The 5,000-nt window shown below is 43.9% G+C and overlaps 1 protein-coding gene across 1 annotated transcript in view; it reads right to left on the bottom strand.

Annotated features, from left to right (window-relative positions):
- Positions 1-5,000, bottom strand: part of man2b1 (mannosidase, alpha, class 2B, member 1) — a 27,925-nt gene that overhangs the window by 10,474 nt on the left and 12,451 nt on the right. The window contains exons 10-14 of the mRNA XM_063199082.1: positions 4,271-4,380; positions 1,900-2,007; positions 1,454-1,570; positions 952-1,134; positions 175-272 (exon numbers count right to left, since the gene is read on the bottom strand). Coding sequence (XP_063055152.1) covers positions 175-272; positions 952-1,134; positions 1,454-1,570; positions 1,900-2,007; positions 4,271-4,380 — 616 coding nt within the window. The remainder of the gene's footprint in view (positions 1-174; positions 273-951; positions 1,135-1,453; positions 1,571-1,899; positions 2,008-4,270; positions 4,381-5,000) is intronic.

The raw sequence follows: 5,000 nt of genomic DNA, 5'->3' as shown, positions 1-5,000 counted from the left end.
TGTAGAGTAGAGTAGAGAGAAGAGTATCATTTATTGATCCCGAGGGAAATGAAGGTGTCAAGTAGCATACATACATATATACAGAAGAAGACACAACTTCTTCTGTATTTATGCATGTATGCTACTTGACACCTTAATGTCAATATGTGCATGTGTGAGACTGGTCTGTCTCACCAGTAGAAGTTCTGGCTGAGTTTGATGCTCTGCTGGGTCTCCAGGTTGCTCAGGCCGCTCAGGAGACCGGTGGCTGGGTCAAAGGTCACTTTGAGGAACTGAAACGATAAAAGAAGGAGAGCAATGTCAGAACCAGAGCTGGATTAAGGTGGGCCCCTAGGCTACAGCATCCTCATTACAAGCTGGAAAATAAGGATGTCATGTCTACCAACTGTACTCAACACAACAGATGAGTTTTTCAATATTGTATCTTGTGACAATTCTGCAATTTTACACGTTTGTCCTGTCAGAGACCCCTAGCAGGTGGGGGCCCCTAGACTGCAGCCATATCTTGCCTGTGTGTTAATCCGGCCCTGCCTTTTTGGGAAAGGGTGTCCTCTGCCTATTAAATCCTAAATATCTCAGCCTCCGAAGCACATACAAACGTGAAATGAGTTACATTTAAAAGCTAGGACCCTCGGTTTGCCTTAGAATGTTTTCATTCAGCTCTAACTTACCCACATTTTTAATAAAACCTCTCAAATCTCAAAATCCTGAATGCAGCGTATATGTGTTTCCAGGACACAATGGGCTAAAACACAGTACAATTAAAATAAAAACATAAAAGCAAAATAAAAAGATGCAAGACTACAAAAATATCACCTTTCCGAGTATTTGTCCATAATGTCATTTTTTATCATTCTAGCACCACAATCTATGCATTTAGAATTTCCATTTGCAAAAAACCTGAACGTTGACAACAAAATAGGTGAAGCCCTAGGCTGGCCCGTGGGATACCTTGTTCTGCATGGTGAGCGGGGCGTTGGGCCTTGGTGGTGGTGGTGGAGGCCGATTCTGGAGCAGGGAGATGGAGTAGGTGGTGTAGCCCAGAGGAGGGGCCTGCACCTGGAACACCAGCTCGTTCTGAGCCCAGCTCTGATCACCACGCAGCACCTGGGTGGCCTTGGACACGGGGATCACCTGAGGAGAAGAGGAGGAGACACCACGTGAAATTATTACTTTTTTAAAAATCAATACCATATATTAGCGTTTAACTTCACATCTTATATGATGTGTGCACACACTGAATAATTTACCAAGGATGCACTTCTTACCGTAATCCTAACCGACAAATACAAAGACCCACAATATAAACTCACATACAGTACCACACAAACTAAAGTACATACAAAACTACGGAAAAAAAAACCCCAGTCCTACGTTACATACATCTACGCTTCACAAAGCACACATGTGCATGCACACACACACGCACAAACACACGCAGATGGACACTCACCTCGCAGGATACAGGATTGCCCTGGGCATCTGCCACACTGTAGGCACTGCCGTTCACAGGCAGGTGCACATACCAGTTGACCGGCCGAGCCAAGGGGTTATACACATTCATGGAGAACTGGATGCCAGAGAGACAGAGACAAGAGACACTGACACTTAATTTCTGTCAAATACAAAAACTTTTGTATTATTGCACGTGTAATTAAAAGCCATGCACGCTTCTGTTGTTTACACTGTGTTGAACAACTGCCTCTGCACTTGGGATATACTACAGTTAAAGCAATCGACTACATAAAATATGGCCATAGACCACCAGACATGCAGAAACTCCGAAAATGTAACCGTTTTTGTAAAGATTAGTTTGAATTTGATATCAATAAATAAATTAAAGGATGATACAGGTCAATGATGAAGAAATGATGGAATGAAACATAAGAGCTTCTTTACCATTTTACTGGCCTCAGTCAGGGGGCACACGCTGATGTTGAGCTTCTCACAGAACACACGGGAGACATCAGAGCCACTCAACACTGCCATAGAGTTCATTACCACCACCTGGGATGGAGAGAGAGAGAGAAAGAGAGAGAGAAAGAGAGAAAGAGAGAAAGAAAGAAAGAAAGAAAGGAAGAAAGAAAGAAAGAAAGAAAGAAAGAAAGAAAGAAAGAAAGAAAGGTGAGAGAAGCAGACACAAAGGGTTGAGTGAGAAAGAGAGGAAGAAAAGGGGAGAACAAACCTGTGAAAAAGTGTCTACATTACTTTGTCCACATGTGAGTATACGTAGGTTATTGAACCTAATGGTGTAGCAGGTCAACTTAGAATGTAGAATAAAAAATAAATAACTTGCGATGCACGAAAAAAGGACTGCAGACTTAAATTGAAAAATCTGCCAAGCTGAGTCTCAGTATTATTCCACCACGTCCACAAGTAGATGCGTTTCAGTTCCTTCAACCATTTTAAGCCTGATGCTTTAACCCATTGACACCTAAGGCACCTGCAAAAAAGGGTGCTGAATGCCTGGGCCCTTTTTCAAGAAAAGTTGCCCTCAGCCTATAAAAAACTAAATATCTGAGCCTCTGAAGCACATAAAAACATGCAATAAGAAGGCATTTAAGCCTTACGACCCTCATCTTTCTTTAGAATGTGTTCATTCATCTCAATTATACAAATATTTTTAATAAAGTTGTCTCAAATCTCATGAGCCTGAATGTTGCGTGATGCAGTTCCAGGCGCCAGGGCCTATGTTGCGCAATGCAACATCAGGCATCAATGGGTTAAGCCTGATGTGTATACACTGCATTGACCTAGGAGTGGAGTGGAGTGACATAAACACTGCATTCCGGCTCTTGTGATTTGAGTTTTTATTAAAAATGTTGGTATGTTAGAGCTGAATGAATACATTCCAATGCAAGATGAGGTCCTGCAACTATCATGTTTTCATGTGCTTCGGAGGCGGAGATGTTTAAATTTGTATAGGCTGAGGGCACCTTTTCCCAAAACGGCATTCAGCAGGAGGTTTTTTTTTGCAGGTGCCTTAGGCTTAAATCATTATCAGTGCGTCGGAGGGTGGTTCTCTCCATTTCTCTAGTTTGCAGTCCTTTTTACACACAGCCAGGTGGCAGGCAGCCTTGCCAACCGTCCTCTCGTGTGTTCCTTATCTGCAGACCAGCTATCAGGTCTGAGTCACTCACAGGAGCACCATACGATGCGACGCGATATGCAGCCACTGTGGGAACACATCACCTGGGGGTGGGTGAACCTCCACTACCCCCTTCTCCCTCTTCATCTCCCTCTCTCTAATGTCAGGTACCATGGTGCCACCTGCTCTCGTACACACAATGACCGTCATTGATACGAGACACACACGCACGCACGCACGCACGCACGCACGCACGCACGCACACACACACACACAGACATCATTCCCTACCCCAGTGGTTCCCAAACTGGGGGTCGAGATTCCTAAGGGGGTCGTGGACAGAAGGGACTGTTGGCATAAAATCCTTGAATATTTGCTTTCATAACCTTTCCATACATTGTTAGTGACAATTTTCACTTCAATGGGTAATATTCACCTTTCCTGTGATTTACATTAAAGATCTTACGCATCTAAGAATCCTGGTCCTAACCTACGTTGACCTTATGACTCTACAATCTCTGTCTATCTCTTCTTCCTCTGCCTTCCTGCTATTTCTGCCTCTCCTCTATACCTCTCCTTTTAAATCCATCTCTAACAATGTTTTTTTCCCATTTGTTAAGCACTTTGAGTTACATGCCTTGTATGACACAGTGCTATACAAATACAATTATTATTATTATTATTATTAGATAAACCAAAATGTGTTTTGCATTTGGAAAATGGGAGGAGTAGGCTTGCAAAATTCTTAGGTCCAAATGGGGGTCCCAGCTGAAAAAGTTGATATTGCTATGTGAAATTTGCACCAACTACACTATCCAACCTAATAGCAAAACTTTGAAGGCATTTTTTGCTGGCAAAGTTACTGCACTTTGGCTTTGTACAAGTAGTAGGGCAGAACTAGCCTGATTATTATCGACATTCAAATCTCTTCAAGACTTGGTCTGACCAAGAGCATAACAATTACCATTTCCCAAACGGCATGATTGACCCGCCTCCCTTGGTTTGCTTATGGTTGTTGGCTTACCGACAAAGTGGAAGGAGTTCCCGTATTTTCGGGAACTCAGAAAGTATACTGCATTGCTCTTGACCTGACTAGTTGCAATGCTGCAAGTGTTGCGTCACTAGGAGGGCACAGCCTGGCTAGGGCAGAACTGCCCTATCCTCCGCTTCCCAGTAGAGTACCTGGCAGTAGTCCCATCCGGTGGCCAGTCTGCGTGCGTAGTCGTATGCCACGTGCTGCTTCTCCGTACCGGACACGGCATCATGATGCTGGGCCACCGCCATGGCCCTCCCTGCCAGACGAGAGCGGAACACAGACGTCAGCCAATCGCAACAACCGTTTCATTGATGAGGAACTGACATAAGGCCTGAGGGTTAACATGGCTTGCTGCTAACGGTAAGTTACTTCCATAGAAAACTGCTGAAAACGAATAGTGGCAGTTTCACACTTAGAGCCAATCAGATGACAGTGGAATACAGAGGTGAGCCAATCACAGCAAGGTGGCAGCTGCCGGTTTGAATCCCATATCATTCATCATAGCTAAAGCGCCCTTAACAGCGGCACCTAACCTTAAATTGCTCCAGGGACTGTGACTAGTACCCTGTTATCAAATAACTAATTGCATGTTGCTTTGGATAAAAGCCTGAGAATTCGCCTTTGCATTCAATAATATCTCGCAGAGGCCGAAAACACGAGAGGACCTTCTGCATTTGAATTCAATGGAGCGCTGTCAGTCAAAAACGTTTTGCGCTGTGATTTGTCAATCAACATGCTAGGGCGGGCCTTAGCCAAAGGTCAATTTTAATGTAACGTGATGTGATGCTACTTGTAGATGAGAAACTTTCTTTAGATAAGGGGCTTTGGAAAATCCCCCAAACATGATGGGTGGTTTGGAAAAAAACAGTTGGCACA

The sequence above is a fragment of the Engraulis encrasicolus genome, chromosome 1 (genome assembly GCF_034702125.1).
Source record: "Engraulis encrasicolus isolate BLACKSEA-1 chromosome 1, IST_EnEncr_1.0, whole genome shotgun sequence".
Lineage (NCBI taxonomy): Eukaryota > Metazoa > Chordata > Actinopteri > Clupeiformes > Engraulidae > Engraulis > Engraulis encrasicolus.
This window is presented reverse-complemented; position numbering and strand designations above follow the sequence as displayed.